The 17,343-nt window shown below is 42.1% G+C and overlaps 1 protein-coding gene across 2 annotated transcripts in view; it reads left to right on the top strand.

Moving 5' to 3' along the window:
* Positions 1–14,423, top strand: part of RGS6 (regulator of G protein signaling 6) — a 437,580-nt gene extending 423,157 nt beyond the window's left edge. For both annotated transcript variants that reach the window (XM_044271952.1, XM_044271951.1), the window contains one exon: positions 13,155–14,423. In XM_044271952.1, coding sequence (XP_044127887.1) covers positions 13,155–13,205 — 51 coding nt within the window. In that variant the 3' untranslated portion in view covers positions 13,206–14,423. The remainder of the gene's footprint in view (positions 1–13,154) is intronic.
* The last annotated feature ends 2,920 nt before the right edge of the window (positions 14,424–17,343 follow it).

The following is a 17,343-nucleotide window of genomic DNA, read 5'->3' as shown; positions in this document are numbered from 1 at the left end:
TCCGACTTCCGTTGTGGTCCGTGGTAGCGGAATCAATAATGGCCGATTATTGATTCCGCTACCACGGACCACAACGGAAGTCGGAATCCATATCGGGAACCATATCGGGATTCTCCGCTAACCGGAAGCCGAACTTTAGACGCCGAACTTAAAACAGAAGTTCGCTCATCACTATTAGCAACATAATTGTATCATGTTGAATTTATTTTATTGTTATATTGGGTCTGGAAGAGTAATTTGTATTATATGTTAGTAAGTTTGTAATATCTGTTTAAATTTTAATATTGTTGGCAAACAACTCAGTAGACGCAACTGTGTTTTCAACCCAACATAACTAATTTTAGCCTCAAGGACCAGTAAAAAATTTTCCCTTTGTGTTCCAGCAGTCATAATGTTTTCTTCTAATTTTATTATTTTATTTTTAGGAGGAAGTTAAAAAAACTGCAATTTTTAACATTATTAAAATGTATTAACAGGGTTCACTGTGTAGTATAAATAACATTATTTTATTATGTGGGTCAGAACAAATATGATGCCAAATTAATATTTTTTTTTATATTTTTTCTTTCCTCCTGCAGGCTGTCAGCTCCCCAACTGCCTTTCCCCTCCAGACTAAAGGGGGTCTGCTTTAGCTGCTCATATCTCTGGATAGGTAGCAGCTAGAGATATGAGTCTGGTCTTGTTTGAAAGTCAGCATTCTAAACAATACCAGAATTACAGCATTACCTCTACTATAGAAATTGGCATGCAGTGAATGCAGCTGAAAGTAAAAGCAGGCTTCTCCGCGTTCACTCCCGACTCGACAGCTATATCTCCTGATGTGGGGCTGTGATTCTGCTTGAAATGCCAGCTTTCAAACAAGTCCAGGCCCATATATCTAGCTTCAACCAATCTGGAGATATGAGCAGCTAAAGCACCCCTCCCTACCTCACATCCTTCTGCTTGAGCTCTGCTTAGGCTGAACTGTTGAGTACTTTTCTCAACGACCAAGCAAAACTCCGGCAAAACTGTTAGGTGATTGGGAACTTATGAGGGGCACAGTAGAAAAAGCTTGTGAAATCCTGACTTAAAGCAAATCAGTGTTTGCAGTCTAGGTGCTCTTCTACATGAATGCCAGGACCCAAGCCTTCCCAGCAGGACATCATCCAGAGTATCACACTGCCTTGACCAATTTGCCTTCTTTCAATAGTGCATCTTGGCATAATCTGTTCCCCCAGGAAATCAAAGTAAATGCACTGGGAAGCCCACATAATGCAAAAGAAAGAAAACTTGATTCATCAGAGCAGGCCACCTTCTTGCACTCCTTCAGTTCTGATTCTAACATGGTTGTTGCAGGTGCATTTGTTAGTGGTGTACAAGAATCAGCATGGGTATTCTGATCAGTATGCAGCTCTACTTTTTTTGTTGTTGAGGTTTTCTTTGTTTAAGCAATATAGATGCAACAGTGTACAATATACACCGTTTTTTGTTATATGCAGAAAAGTTGTGATGCTCTTTGAGTTATGATAACTTTCTATCACAGCTAGCATTAACTGTTTCAGTAATTTTTGCTAAAGTTGTTATTCTGTGGGATTAGACTAGATGGGTTTGCTTCATTCTCCATGTGCATCAATCCACTTTGCATACCCATGAATTGTTGCCACGTTTACTGATCTTTACTTGGATCACATATTCTTGTAAGTACTAACTGCTGTATCTCGGGAAAACACACAAGACCGCAATTTAACTATCATTTGATCTAGCGGTCTAATCTTCACAATTTTGCCTTTTGTCAGATCCTGGCACATGCCCATTTTTCCTGCTTTCAGCAGATCAACTTCACTGACTGTTACTTGCTGCCTAATATATCACACTTTGTAGACAGATGCCATTGTAACAACGTAATTAACTGAATTCACTTCACCTATCCGTGTTTTTTTGTTAATGTTGATCAGTGTGTGTTTATGTGTATATTGCTGAAAGTTAATTTTTATTATAATGAGCTTAAATTTTGCCAAGAGCGTATTTTACTGAAAATTGTTAGTGACAGCTTTATTATGATGGTTAGGGTCCTAAAAGATCAGATGCATAACCCGACCACCAAAAAAATTAGAAAAAATATATTATATATTAAAGGCAGTATAGCAAAACTTTTCTACAACATTACAAGTTTGCATATACCAGCAACATCTCTGGATATTACTTTATATTTATATTGAAAATCAGCGCTGCTGTGGGGCCTGCAGGCTATCCATAAATGCATCAACCCTGCCCTAAAACCTAAAACAAAATTACCCTATAATAAGCACTAATGAATATATAATGAATATATTATAGCATAACTCTCTGTAACGGAATTAGTTTCGGCCACACATTGGCCGTCATGAGACTAAGTAAGAGAAAAAAATAATATAATGAAATAATAGATATAAATTTAAATATACAATGGAAAATGAAAAAAAAGGGAAAAACATGATACATGATAAATGAGATCCAGAAGATTCTGTAATCATATCCACATATCAATCAATAGTCAATCGGACCCGACCTGTACTCCTGGATCTATGATTGATGATTGACTATTGATTGACATGTGGATATGATTACAGAATCTTCTGTATCTCATTTATCATGTATCATGTTTTTCCCTTTTTTTCATTTGCCATGATATATTTACATTTATATCTATTATTTGATTATATTATTTTTTTCTCTTACTGTAGTCTGATGAAGGCCAATGTGTGGCCGAAACGTCACATTGTATACAGCCGTAAAAAACACCAATTAAAAAAATCCTTTTCTTACATCATAATCGCTGGAGTTTCTAGGTTTATTACATCCTCAATCTCTACACAAACTTCCTATCCTGCTGCCCCATTTAACATTGCTGTCTTCCTGCAAATACTGTCACACAAATATTAGTAACAAACAGATACAGTTGCACCCCAGGTCGGAATTATGTCCCATATAGTGCTTCCCTACATACATAGTTCCCTACACAGGAATAATGTCCCCACAGAGTAAAAGGTGCATCCCTTGAGTGCCCCTAATTAGCAATAGTGCCCTTTTTGTACACCTCCCCCAGTATTAGTGACCCTCACAATATTCGTTCCCCAAAGTGCTCCCCGCGCTAATGATGTTCCCTAATATCCCTTACGGAGTAATGTTGCCCCTTTAGTGCCACCCACAGTATTGTGATTGTACAGTAATGATCAAGCTTAATGTTAAAGTGGTGCAGAGAAACCTCATAGTAGTGTCTCATGTATTAGGTATTAATATGCAGCAGAAGTATCATTTTATATATTTTTTGTAATTGTAAAAAGAAATGTATGGCACAAAATAAATATGTAATTACTAAAAAAAAAATATAAAAAGGATACTTCTGATATATATGAATACATAATACATGGGAAACTACTACTCAGGTTTTTAGCCATAATATATTTACAACAGATTAATATTGAGCTCTATAGCTCAGTGGTTAAGGTTCTTGCTTTTAATGTAGATGGCTGTGAGTTCAAATCCAGGCAGAAACATTTAAAAAATATAGGCTAAATAAAACTTAAATACACAGGGTGTCCCCAACAGTGACAAGTTTTACTTTATTGAAGAAAAAAAAGGAGCAAAACGTAAAATATGATCAATTAACACCCGTGTTAAGCCACGCCAACCTTTTTACTTTACTTACCTTTTGACTTGTTGAGAAAAACAAAATGGAAATTTAAGAAAAGAATCCGTGAACACATCAGGGATATTACAAATGAAAGAGACACTTCTATTGACAACTATATAAAACAGAGTCATGGGAACGAGTTCGGGTCCATAACATTCGTGGAAATAACCCTGGTGCCACAAAACACTAAGGACAGTTATTGGGACCCCAAGATTTTTCTGACCGAATGCAGATGGATACACCTTCATGGCCTAAATGAAAATATGAGTTTTGCATGTTTTTTTTTTTTATTACCTTACCTTATATTCCAGTTGTTTGCCCATATATATTAATGTTCTCTCTTCAATTAAAGTGTATATTTGGTTCGTTCCTAGCTTTGTCTGTAAGTATGAGAGGCAAGCTGCAATAGCAAGCCAGGAGACGCGTGATATAGGCAATGTGACACTTTCCTTCATATGGGCAGTACATAGGCTGCCTTTAATCAGGAGGAGGGCATAACGCCCATTGTCCTGCATTTTGTATGGCCAGCAAGTAGTTGTGCCCCCCCTACTGTGTGGAGTCTCCATCACCCCTCTTATGTTGGCTTGGCCTGGCTGACATGGGGAGATGAGACTGCCCCATATAATTTACTATAGGCCAGTCTGACAATCAAGTCACCAAGTGGGGCTGGGCTCTGCATTTAAAAGAGAGAGCATGTCACAGGCAGTCTGCCATTGGCTGTCTTTGGTACCTAATATACTGACCATGCCACTTATCCCTCCCTGATGAGCCTTAGTTGGCGTAACACAAAGGAGGTGAGAATCTAGATCCTGCCAGCATCTGTAAGGTTAGGGTCTAGGTATTAGGACCATTTGGGGTCGCCATTCTAATGGCGAGTGCTCTGCTGGGCCAGTGTGAGAGCAGAAGCGCTGTGAGCACTGCTGGTACTCACCCTACCTTGTCTTCTTCCCTTGGGCCACGCTGCACTGCAGGTCCTTATCGCGTACAGCATAAGCACAGTTTGCGCACTATGACCCGACGCTGCATGCAGTCAGGTGACATAGGCTGAAGAAGACAAGGGAGTGCGGCTGGAGGAGCGATCGCCGGACCTGGAGAGGAGCGGCATTGCAGGAGAAGTAAGTTAAAGGGGTTATCCAAGACTATAAAAAGCTCCCCCATATGCCGGGCCCCTCACAATGATAATACTTACCTGGCTCCCCGCTCCTGGTCCCCGCACTGTAAAGCTAGGGAGGTTTGTCCCCATCCCTGCCTGCCATTGGCTGCTCCCCCCCCCCCCCCCCCGACATCGGTGCGGGGACCAGGAGTGGCGTGGGGAGCCAGGTAAGTATATTCATTGTGAGGGGCCCATCATATGGAGGAGCTTTTTATAGTCTTGGATAACCCCTTTAAGTTCTTTATTTTATCTCTGATCTGAAGTCTGATGGGTGTCTGGCATGGAAGTCTGATGGGGTTCTGACATGCAGGTCAGATGGGAGGTCCTGAAATGGGGGTCTTATGTGAGTTCCTGGTATGGGGGTCTGATGTGAGGTCCTGATTTGGGGGTCTGATCTGAGGATCTGATATGAGATCTGCGGAAAAATATTTTTTCCTTATTTTCCTCCTCTAAAATTTGAAGTGCGTCTTATCAGGTGTGTCTTATAAAGCGTAAAATACGGTATATATCTGAAAACTAGATTTTTGTCATTTGTGCTTCCAACCATGGTATAAAATCTAGTGTGCTCTACAAATTCATGCAGGGACTTGAGAAAGCATGAGCCTGCTTATGGAATCCTGACATGCCTTAGGTCGCTTTATTAGGCACGGTGGAAGACAGATGTGAATGTGTGTGTGTGCGCATTACTGTATCCTTGTGTACGTCTGTGCATGTATATGTTTACTTGAGCACATGGATATGTATACATATGTTTTTGCTTACATGTTTGTATATACATTTGTTTGTGTCAGTGTATGCGCATATGTACCTGTGTGTTTGGCAGTAGAGCTGCCAATCCATACAGCTCCTGTAGAGTTGTGTGGCATGTCATCGTGCGTGACTGCCACACTATACAACTCTTCCTTACTGCAGACATGCTATGAAATATGTTAAACATATTAGCATAACATAGATTATTTTATATGAAGGTTAGCCCCCAAGCAGTATGACATGGGGGTAACCTTCACAAGACTAACCAACATGTAGAGAGAGAATAGGGACCAGAACAGGAAATGTTTATAATTAGAAGGAAAACCAGGTCTGGAATATATACAGTTGTTCTAGCTAGTGAAATACTGTGCAAACTATGTGAAAAGGAACGTTTGGGTATAAAATGACCTTATATGTTAAAGACAATGGCACACATTACTAATGTGAGGGTATCTAGACATTGTCACAACCTGAGCAAAATGTAGAGCTCGAGAAATCCTCTGTGCCTAGTCTGCCAAATGCAAGTGACTTAGCCTAAAATTTGACAATTTGCACCAAAATGTTGCCAAAATTTTGCCAAAATTCTAGCATTGAATTCTGTTTCAGAATAAGCCAATTAATAGTTAGAGAACAGTGTCTATCTCTGCGCCACATTTATCACCCAGCAGCAGCCACTATGATACAGTTGGTGCAGGTCTACACAGCCTGGCTAAGTTTACGCCATCTGCAGGATTAGTGCAGGAGTCATGCACACGAACATATTTTTTTCGGTGTCCGCTGCATATTTTTTGTGCAGCCCATATGTGCAACCATTCAATTCATCGGGCCGCAAAAAATTAAAATGACCCCTTATATCTGCATGGCTGTTCCACAAAAAAATAGAACATGTCCTATTATTGTCATTAAATGTATACAGAAATGTATAGTTACCATTGAAATAAACTGAAGCTGTAAAATCTCTTTGCACTCAGCTCCCCCTAGTGGTGGCTGCTGGAAAATCTGTTGCATTTATGTAGAAAACAGTAGAACTATTTGAGTGCTGGACCCCCATAGCAGTCACCCAGTGTGCCTCCATGGTATGTACTCCACTGCCTAAGATCCTTGGAAAATAGTTGACTTTGGGGAAGGAAGCTGCCATCAGGTTTTAAATTTTTCTGCATTAGTTTCTGCAGCAGACATATACAGTAGTATATACTTTTGGTCACTTAACCCCTTCCCGACATATGACGTAATAGTACGTCATGGCGGCAAGTGACTTGCCGCATTTTGACGTGCTATTACGTCATGGTAATCGGGAGGGCACCGGGCGGTGCGCGTCTGATCACTGCAGGGGCCCGGCAGTCCCTTATACCTGGGTCCCCTGCTGTATCCACCGGCATCACTGTAAAAGTCGATGCCGGCGGATTGACCCCTTCTATGCCCCGGTCAGCGCTGACCGCTGCATCAAAGGTGCATGTGGAGGGTGAGTGAGCCCATCGGGTCCCCGTGCTGCTGTGGCAGGGAACCGATGGGTGACAAGGCAGTCCGATGCCATGCAGAGGCCGTCCAATGCCTTGCACGGCATTGGGACCTGACTTCTCCAGGCAGAGGCGGCTCTAGACTTTGTGAGGCCTTAGGTGAAACTCAAACATGAGGCCCCACGAAGATCGTTGGGATGCCCGTGTTGTCCCGTACGGCGCCACGGCTCAGTCCTCTAGAAATAAGCTGTGTCAACCACCGCACGGAGCAGTGGTGTGGTCAACACTCCCCCTCCATGTATCTCTATAGAAGACTCGGAGATACACAAGTGCTGTATCTGCGGCTCTCCCGTAGATACATTAAGGGGGAGTGTGGACCACCGCTCCGAGCACAAGGAGATCCGGAGTACCATACAGGAGATCGTCGGGGATCCCAACGGCCAGACCCCCCTTCCCCCGATTAGACACTTATCTCATATCCTTTGGATAGGGGATTTATTTTCCTATCCCGGAGTACCCCTTTAATATGCAGTGACATCACAGTAAAGGGTTAATATGCACAGTGACAACACAGTACAGGGCTTATGGTCACAGTGCATATTAACACTTTGCATTAACCCTGGCCTAGTTCTCTAAATCGACCCTCCCCCCGCACACACACATTTTGCTGTACTCGCTATACAGCAGCACATACCTGTCACGTCCAGGGCCTCCCAGGTGACGTCTCCTCTGATGTAGATCTTCTCTGTCATCGTCTTCTCCATTCAGTCCGGACACTTCTCTCAGCCGCCTCATCTCTGCAGAGTGTGACACACAGACATCTTAGCTTCCTTACTTTTCTATCATCATCCCCCAACCTGGAGTCCCCAACAGTGTTATCCTGATGCTCGCTGTGCCCCCAATACCCCCAAATACTATCCTGAAGAAATAATAGTGCCCCATAGTAATAGTGCTCCTCATAGTCCCACCAATAGTAATTCCCTTCTAGAGTGCCCTCATTAGTAATACTGCCCCCTACAGTGCTCCCATTATGTAATCTGCCCCACACTATGTAATTTGCTCCCATTATGTAATCTGCCCCACACTATGTAATTTGCGCCCATTAAGTAATTTGCCCCCCACATTCTCCCCATTAAGTAATTTGCCCCCCACGCTGCCCCATTAAGTAATTTGCCCCCCACACTACCCCCATTAAGTAATTTGCCCTCCACACTGCCCCCATTAAGTAATTTGCCCCCTACACTGCCCCCATTAAGTAATTTGCCCCCCACACTGCCCCCATTAATTTGTTTGCCACACTGCCCCCATTAATTTGTCCGCCACACTGCCCCATCATGTAATTTGCCCCCTACACTGCCCCATTAAGTAATTTGCCCCCTACACTGCCCCCAATAAGTAATTTGCCCCCCACACTGCCCCCATTAATTTGTTTGCCACACTGCCCCCATTAATTTGTCCGCCACACTGCCCCATCATGTAATTTGCCCCCTACACTGACCCCATTAAGTAATTTGCCCGCCACACTGCCAGGAAGGGGGGACTCAGAGGGGGGTACAGCAGCCAGCAGGACAAGGACACACACCTGAACACCTTGGAGGATTCTTCTTCGGTTCGGTGGCACCAGTCCACACTCCACAGTGACAGTCCACCACCACTGACTGTCTTCAGGGTGGCGCTGGCGGCAGCCAGAACGGTCGGGTCGGGTCACTGGACAACAGACACAGCCGGTGAGGTGGGCAGGGAACTGGCGGCTGGCGCTCCTTCTTTCCCTGCCAGCTCTGGGGGCGGGGCGGGTCTGCCGTTGCATTTAGAGACGTGTCTGTGCGGCGGCACGCTCTGAGCTCCAGCAGCCTCTGCTCTCTTAAAGAGGCAGAGAGCAGAGGGGCTCGAGCGGCCTGGCCGTGGCGGCTTGTCTTAAGTTAATGTCTTCACTAGGTCCGGAGAAGCAGAGTGCAGACAATTAAATTGCGGTGGTGTCAGGTGCTGGTGGGAGCCACAGCGAGGCCCCCACCAGCGCGAGGCCTTAGGCGGCGGCCTAAGTGGCCTAATGGAAGAGCCGCCTCTGTCTCCAGGTACCCAGGAGATCCAGCCTCAGGCTGGGTCTCCTAGGCAACCTGTTAGTGTATTACTCTGTGTAATACACTAACAGGCATTGCATTACAATACAGATGTATTGTAATGCATTGCAGAGGGGATCAGACCCCCAAAGGTTGAGGTCCCAAAGTGGGACAGAAATAAAGTTTAAAAAAAGCAAAAAAAAAGGGTTTTTTATAAAATAAAAAAAAGTTTAAAGTAAAAAAAGCCCCTTTCCCCTGATTTTTATAATAAAAAATAGAAACATATTAGGTATCACTGCATCCCTAACGACCGGCTCTATAAATATATCACATGATCCACCCCATCCAATAAACACCATTAAAAAAAACTGTGTCAAAAAAGCCATTTTTGTCACCTTATATCACAAAAAGTGCAACACCAAGTGATCAAAAAGGCATATGTCCCCCAAAATGGTACCAATCAAACAGTCACCTCATCCCGCAAAAAATTGGATCCTACCTAAGACAATCTGTCAAAAAATAAAAAATAATATGACTCTTAGACAATGGAGACACTAAAATATGATTTTTTTTGCTTCAAAATTGCTATTATTGTGTTAAAGTGAAATAATTAAAAGTAGACATATTAAGTTTTGCCGCATCTGTAACAACCTGCACTATAAAAATGTCACATGACCTAACCCCTCAGGTGAACACCGAAAAAAAATAAAAAACTGTGCCAAAAAAGCAATTTTTTGTCACATAACATCACAAAAGTGCAACACCAAGCGATCAAAAAGGCGTATACCCCCAAAATAGTACTGTACTAATCTAACAGTCACTTCATCCCACAAAAAATTAGACCCTACCAAAGAGCCTGGTCGGTGGAGACACTAAAACATCTTTTTTGTTGTTTCAAAAATGCTGTTATTGTGTAAAGCTTAAATAAATAAGAAAAAATATACATATTAAGTATTGCCACATCCGTAACGACCTGCTCTATAAAAATATCACATGTCCTAACCCCTCAGGTGAACGCTGTGAAAATAAATAAATAAAAACTGTGCCAAAACAACCAATTTTTTGGTCACCTTGCCCCATAAAGTGCAATAATGAATGATCAAAAAATATGTACCCAAAAATGGTGCCAATAAAAATGTCAACTCTTCCTTCAAATGAGCCCCTGCACAAGACGATCGGCAAAAAAAATATATATATATATATTTGGCATTCAGAAAATGGAGACACAAAAACATAATGTCACGGATGAAGTTAGCAGAAAGCTGGAACTTATAAATAAACGAGCAACTGGCTTGATCCCAAACTAAGGAGCATATTGGTGAGCCCTATAAAACCCTAAGGCCTCTTTCACACTTCAGTGTTTGGTCAGTGATTTCCATCAGTGATTTGTGAGCCAAAACCAGAAGTGGAGCCTCCACAGACATGAGGTAGAAGGGAAAGATCTGCTCCTGTTCTGTGTTTAGAGTTGCACCTGGTTTTGGCTCACAAATCACTGATGGAAATCACTGACCAAACACTGAAGTGTGAAAGAGGCCTAAGAGCTCTCCCTGACTGCTATGCCCATGCAAAGGTCTTTATGGTAGACGATTGCATGCCCACGTACCTAAGTCTGTGTTACAACTGAAAACCCTATAATAGTGAGGGGACATGACCACCAGCTCCCTGCACTTAATACGGACTGAGTCAGGGTCACCTAGAATCAAGTCAGCAAGGAAACACAATAAAGTAAAGGACTTATCTGAGCAAACAGCAGACGCAGCCTCCAGCAAAGACCACTTCATCCAGGAAGTAATATAAACCGCAAAGTGAGGCAGTATGGGAGGGAATATAAAGGAAAAAGATTAGTCTGAATAAGTGGCACCTGGCAGAAGGAAAGGAGATGAGAAAGTGAAACCAAAACAAAGAACATCATACAAGAGATAGAGAAGAACGTCAGCAAGACCTTCTCACAGGACTGGCAGTGACACATAATAAAAATAAAAAAAAAGCTTTATCATATAAGTAGATATATTTGATATAATTGCGTCCGTAACAACCTGCTCTATAAAAATAGCACATGATCTACCCTGTGAGATGAATGTTGTAAAAAATAAAAAATAAAAACGGTGCCAAAACAGACATTTTTTTGTTACCTTGCCTTACAAAAAACTTAATATAGAGCAATAAAAAATCATATGTACCTCAAAATAGTACCAATAAAACTGTCACATTATCCCCTAGTTTCCAAAATAGGGTCACTTCAAATGCGACATGGCATCTAGAAACCAGTCCAGCAAAATCTGCCTTACAAAAACCATACGGCGCTCCTATTCTTCTGTGCCCGGCTGTGTGCCCTTACATCAGTTTACAATCACATGTGGGGTGTTTCTGTAAACCGCAGAATCAAAGTAATAAATATTGAGTTTTGTTTGGCTGTTAACCCTCGAAGTGTTAAAGAAAAAAATTGATTAAAATGGAAAAGTGAAATTTAGAAATATTATCTCCATTTTCCTATTTTCCTTTAATTCTTGTGGTTTACCAGGTTTGTAAAATCAAAGTGACTTCAGACCTGAACTGGTCCTTAAAACGTGGATTTTGGAAATTTTCTAAAAAATTTTAAGAATTGCTTATACAATTCTAAGCCTTCTAACATCCTAAAAAAAAAAAAAAAAAATGACATTTACAAACGGATGCCAACATAAGGTAGATATATGGGGAATGTTAAGTAATAAATATTTTATGAGGTATCACTTTCTGTTTTGAAAGCAGAGAAATTTAAATTTAGAAAATTGCAAATTTTTCTAAATTTTTGGTAAATTTGGGATTTTTTTCATAAATAAAGGTGAAATATATTGACTCAAATTTATGACTGTCATGAAGTACAATGTGTCACGAGAAAACAATCTCAGAATGGCTTAGATAAGTAAAAGCGTTCCAAAGTTATTACCACATAAAGTGACACATGTCAGATTTGCAAAAATGGCCTGGGCAGGAAGGTGAAAACTGGCCCAGGGTAGAAGGGGTTAAATGTGTTATACATGGATAGTCTGTCAAAGATGCTGTTTTGAGTAAGGGAATCCTCTGTATGAAGTCCATATACATATCTCAGATAACTGCTTTAATTGTCCTAAATCTGAGGTGAAATTAATGGATTAAAAATCTGCATAGGGCCCCATGTTTTCTCATGTCAGTGCACCTAGAAGTTGTAAATTGCGCCAACATTTGCTGCAGTTTGACTCATTCTAGCTTTAGAAACATCCACTGCTCCTAGCTTGGCAAGGGTTGTGGCTTGAAATGAAACCATTTTGGTTTAGCTGAAAAGGGGGCATAGTCTAAGATATGCCAATGTTGTGCCACAATTCTGGAGTAAAATTCGGATAGAATTGAAGGTAGCCAATCGTTCTTATATTGTGTCTATCCCTGCACCACATTTATCATCCAGCATGAACCACTGTGATAAATCCAATGCAGGTCTAGGCAGCCTGTCTTAGTATATGCCACCGACAGGATTAGTAAATCATCAGTGTTTCTTTCTTTTACAGAATTTTAAGAGGGCATCTGTCAGCAGATCTGTACCTATGACACTGGCTGACCTGTTACATGTGTGCTTGGCAGCTGAAGGCATCTGTGTTTGCCCCATGTTCATATGTGCCCACATTGCTGAGAAAGGTGATGTTTTAATATATGCAAATGAGCCTCTAGGAGCAACGGGGGCGTTACCATTACACCTAGAGGCTCTGCTCTCTCTGCAACTGCCGTGTCCTCTGCAACCTGATTGACAGGGTCAGACGTAATGGTGTTTTCACTGCCTGATCCTGTCAATTAAAGTCCAGAGGGCGCAGCAGTTGCAGAGAGAGCAGAGTCTCTAGGTGTAACGGCAACGCCCCCTAATTTGCATATATTAAAACATCATTTTTCTCAGCAAGGCGGGCCCAGATGCCTTCAGCTGCCAAGCGCACATGTAACAGGTCAGCCAGTGTCATAGGTACAAAACTGCTGACAGATGCCCTTTCAATCATTTGTTTAATATAACACAGAAAGAATCTTGGCAATGTCCACGGAAAATAGAACTTTACACATTTCTTTGTATTTGTTTTGACCTACAGGGGAAGTCTTTGACATCTAAACGCCTCACTGGCCTCATGCAATCCTCCTGACAACCCTGGACAGAAATGCTGTCACTCGGCACCTAACGCCCTCCAGAGAAGGAATGGTTTTAGGCAAGAAAATGGGTCACTGTGAAAGAAAAGAGAAATAAGAAGAAACTGGCATTCGTCCTGTCTAACTCAGATATTCATCGTCCCTCAGTTGCATCAACGGTTTTTAGCTTGAGCAGCTTTCCAATGACCCTAAGTTGCCAAGTACTTTTATTTTGTGTTTAGATTGATATGTGAGATCACACAATGCAGTAAAAGGAGGGTCCGAAATGGAGGATGTTTTTAGACTAAATCAGCAATAACAGGAGACGACCAGGATCGATGTAAAACTGTCCATCTGTATTCTCCTCCACAGCTCGCTGCAACTATTATCACCACCAAGACAACTACCTTACATACGTTCAAGAAAAAAATAAAAAAAGACTGAAACTGCTAATTCTTAAAACTTTAATGAGTCTGTTTCTCCTGAGTCCTAGACTGCAGATATTTGACTTTATTTTATGTGTGTGTCCCTGTCAAAGAGACAATTGACAACATTTGCTCTGCATAGTCTATCCTTCCAAGCGCATGATGCTGCTCCAAAGATAGCATTACAAGTCAAAGTTAAACAAGTTAAGTTTGTTAAAAAAAAAAAAGTATATAGCAAGTCATGTTGTTTTATTTCTCTTTTATAATCTTTCATTTGATTTTTTGTTTGTTTTTTGCCACTGCATGCATTTCAAGAAAAAGCAGCACAATTGTTTACAGTATATGTCACTTTCTCTTCCCCATAGCTCATCCGCGGTGACCAGACACAAGCTAGTATTGCTTGTATCATTTTTCTTTTGCAAAGTATCAGACTTTCTGAAGAATCATTCCAATGTTGTATCTCACAGCCCAGCGATTAATCGGCTGAGATATATTCATTAGAGAAAAACTGGTAATCACTTTAGTCATAACCTAGTAAGCGCAAGACATTTCCCACTGTAGTTGGATATAAATAAAAAGAAAAAAAAAATGACTATAACCTTAGAAAAAACAACATACAATGAAATGCAATTGATGTGTCACCTGGAAGACTGAAAGGTTATTATAGGCCTTTTTTTTTTTTTTTTTTTAACTGTTGCATTGTCATTATTAAATGCTGATGGCTTTGTGGGTTACTGTAGCATCCTGGGTTCCTTCAAAACAAAACAAAAAAAATCTTACCGTAGTAAAAATTATTTGAAAGGAAAAAAATCTTTGGACTTAATGAGCTTTGTGTTTTCTATCTTTTTTAGTTCCTGCTTTATTCAGAATTATATGTTTGGAAAATATGTAAGAGTACATCAATACTGGGCATATTGGTGTGGAAAATCGGAGACGAATCAGCAGAACCTGATGGAGCAAGGGCTCATGCACACGAACGTGTGCTGCGGACCACAACGCACGGGCACCAACCGTAGGGCCGCCGTATATGGACGTAGGACCCATTCACTTGGATGTGGTCCGCGATCAACATCAGACAGTCCGCACCACAAAAAAAAGTAGTGCATGCACTACTTTTTTGCGGTGCAGAGTGTCGGGTATATAAAGCACAATAAGAGGCACAAATTCCCATTTTCCCTATATGTTCCTAAGGTCTTTACTGTTCACAATAACATTTTATGAAGTATTGACCATTTTACATCCATGACTCACAATGGTACTTTCTGCTGTGTCAGAGTACAACTGCCCGGTGATTATATTCAGAATGTTAGGCCACATTCACACAACAGTGAAAAAAACTGTTGCTAAAAACTCCAAAATAGTCTATTTTTGACACCTGTTTTATTACTGATGCCTTTCTGAGAAACGGCTGTTAAAAATGGTCAATGGCTTCAATTGTATGGGGGCAGTCAGACTGTAAAAACGGACAAAATAGGACATGTCTTTTTTTTGACGGCCATTATTGATGGGCCATCAAAAAATGTCTGTGTGAATAACCCCGTACACTACCATTGTTCTTAAAATGGACGTGTGACGGCTGTTAAAAAACAGACATCAAACTGCCTCTTTCACACGGGCGTTGCGGGAAAAGATGCGGGTGCGTTGCAGGAAAATGCGCGATTTTTCCGCGCGAGTACAAAGCGTTTTAATGCGTTTTGCACACGCGTGAGAAAAATCGGCATGTTTGGTACCCAGACCCGGACTTCTTCACAGAAGTTCTGGTTTGGGATCGGAGTTGTGTAGATTTTATTATTTTCCCTTATAACATGGTTGGAGGGGTTAAAAAATAAAATTATTAAACTCACCTCATACACTTGTTAGCACAGCCCGCCACGTCTTCTTTCTTCTTCTTTGAGGACCTGGGAGGAAAAAGACCTTTGGTGACGTCACTGCACTCATCACATGTGATGAGCGCAGTGACGTCACCAAAGGTCCTTTTCCTCCCAGGTCCTCAAAGAAGAAGAAAAAAGACGTGCCGAGCTGCGCGAACAAGTGGATGAGGTGAGTTCAAATTATTTTTTTAACTCCTCCATTCCTAATTTACTTAGCATTCTGAGAGAATGCTAATATTTTCTCTTATAACCATGTTATAAGGGAAAATAATAAAGATCGGGTCCCCATCCCGATCGTCACCTAGCAACCATGCGTGAAAATCGCACCGGATCTGCACTTGCTTGCGATTGCTTGCGATTTTCACGCAGACCCATTCACTTCTATAGGGCCTGCTTTGCGTGAAAAACGCACAATATAGGGCATGCTGCGATTTTCACGCAACGCACAAGTGATGCGTGAAAATCACTGCTTATCTGAACAGCCCCATTGAAGTGAATGGGTCCGGATTCAATGCGGGTGCAATGCGTTCACCTCACGCATTGCACCCGCGCGGAATTCTCCCCCGTGTGAAAGAGGCCTTAGGCTTTGTTCACATCTCTATCATAATGCACATTCAGTGTATACATTGTGAAAATCTCCAGACGTGCTGAAGGTATAGCCCCGGTGTCTGCCATACAGTTGCATAAGTCGCCTATCGACTATTTAAAGGAGTGAAATAAAAGGAACTGTCAACAGGTGCTTATTGCAAGAATGATGTTAAGAGGACACTGTCTATGGACAGATTTATAGTGTACAGCAAAGGTACACAATGGTGCGGTATGAACAGACCCTAAGATAGCATCATCCATAAGATTTAAAGGAGAAATTCAGTCTAAATGACATCTTGATATATCTGACATACCAGTGAGAAGATCTCAGGGGTCATTGATTTGACTTTGATTAGTCCCCCGAGGTTCTTGACTTATTGCTGCAGTGTTGACAACCCGACATAGGGATGTGTGACCACTGCAGCCAATCACTGGCCTACAGCGCAGATCTGCTGCAGTGGTCGCATGTTTTCGCATGGGGACATCATTGCTGCAGCAGGAAGTAGGATATGGTGGGAGATAAGACACTCATGTCAAATCAATGACCACTCCCACGTATGTGTGATATATCAAGATGTCAGTTACAGTGACTTGATCGCTCAGTTGCATGAATTGATCTCTATTGTACTGATTCATTGGACAGGCCCCGCACCAGCACTGTGCGCAGGGAATGATCAATGCACATGGCTCTTATTATTACATCTGGCTGCACCTGTCAGGTTTCCCAAATCTGCTGGACTACAGGCAGGACTCCTGCACACATAACTTCACGCCATGCCAAGATGTCACCGAAAACTCACCGACGGCCACGTCCTCTCTGCCTCCCATACATCTGAATGGTAGGCAGCACTGAGGATTGTGGAGTGTTGGCTTAAAGCGGCGCCAAGAGAGGACATGTCTCTTCTTGGCCCGACCTCGGCTTTAGGGCTTGTTCACACCAACGTGCCGTATTTTGCTGTACGCAAGCACCCGTGTGCCTTCAGCAATTTGCGGAACGGAACGGACGGCCCTTTATAGAAATGCCTATTCTTGTCCGCAAAACGGACAAGAATAGGACATGTTCTATTTTTTTACCGGGGCGGATCCGGAGAGCACAAGAAGTGCTGTCTGGATCTTTTGCGGCCCCAATGAAGTGAATGGGTCCGCACCCGTTGTGTGAATGAGCCGATGCTCTGTGATCCTCAGCGCTGCTTCCCATTAAGATATATGAGGGGCAAAAAGGACACATCCGTTGGCGGGTTTTCAGCGCGGCTGTCCACGGCAAAATTCTG

Source organism: Bufo gargarizans, chromosome 11 (genome assembly GCF_014858855.1).
Source record: "Bufo gargarizans isolate SCDJY-AF-19 chromosome 11, ASM1485885v1, whole genome shotgun sequence".
In the NCBI taxonomy this organism is placed as follows: domain Eukaryota; kingdom Metazoa; phylum Chordata; class Amphibia; order Anura; family Bufonidae; genus Bufo; species Bufo gargarizans.
Note: the sequence above shows the minus strand (reverse complement) of the source record. Positions and strands in the feature narration are given on the sequence as shown.